The sequence below is a fragment of the Euleptes europaea genome, chromosome 4, assembly GCF_029931775.1.
Source record: "Euleptes europaea isolate rEulEur1 chromosome 4, rEulEur1.hap1, whole genome shotgun sequence".
NCBI classification, from domain to species: domain Eukaryota; kingdom Metazoa; phylum Chordata; class Lepidosauria; order Squamata; family Sphaerodactylidae; genus Euleptes; species Euleptes europaea.
Genome location: NC_079315.1, coordinates 5,958,704 through 5,959,651, shown reverse-complemented (window position 1 = coordinate 5,959,651; position 948 = coordinate 5,958,704). Strand labels below are relative to the sequence as shown.

The 948-nt window shown below is 46.2% G+C and overlaps 1 protein-coding gene across 1 annotated transcript; it reads left to right on the top strand.

Annotated features, from left to right (window-relative positions):
* On the top strand, window positions 1–948 carry LOC130476723 (olfactory receptor 10R2-like). Its single transcript, XM_056848698.1, has one exon. The coding sequence runs from the start codon at window positions 1–3 to the stop codon at window positions 946–948; it is 948 nt and encodes a 315-aa protein (XP_056704676.1).

Below are 948 nucleotides of genomic sequence, written 5' to 3'. Positions count from 1 at the left end.
ATGGAACGAGAAAACCAAAGCACGGTGACGGAATTCATCTTCGCCAGATTCGCCAGCATCCCAGATCTGCAAACCCCGCTGTTTGTGGTGTTCTCCCTCATGTACCTGGCCGTTGTGACTGGAAACATTGTCATCATCATCACAATAAGGCGTGACTCCAGCCTCCACCCCCTCCCCATGTACTTCTTCCTCGCCGTTCTCTCCAGTTCAGAAACTTTCTACACTTTCACCATTATCCCCAACATGCTTGTAAATCTTCTAAGAGAAAAAGCTACGATTTCATTCATTGACTGTGCTGTTCAGATGTGTTCGTTCCTGAGCTTTGGGTGTACAAACTGCATGCTTCTCACCGTGATGGGCTACGACCGCTACGTGTCCATATGTAAACCTTTGCATTATCCGGTTCTCATGAATCAGGGACTCTGTACTAAATTGGTTGTCGTTTCAGCATCAGCTGGTTGTTTTTTTTCTACCCTTGACACGATTATCATATTTACCTTGCCATTCTGTGGGCCGAATAAAATCCACCACTTCTTTTGTGATTTAGCACCTCTGCTCAGGCTGGCCTGTGGCCGAAATTACATCGGGGAAACGGTCATTTTTATTTTTTGCATTTTGGTGATATTTTGCCCATTCCTTCTGGTCCTGCTGTCCTATCTTTTAATCTTAAACACGATCCTGAAAATCCCCACCACAGACGGGAAGCGGAAAGCCTTTTCCACTTGCGCCTCCCATCTCATTGTGGTGGTTGTGCACTTTGGATGTGCTTCCATTATTTACCTTAGGCCCCAATCCAGGTACACTTTGAATGAGGACACGTTTATCTCCATCACCTATACACTGGTGACACCAATGCTGAATCCTGTCGTTTACAGCCTGAGGAACAAGGATGTCCAAATAGCTCTCAGGAAATCCCTGGGCAGAAGCATGTGCAGCTGGAAGATGTGA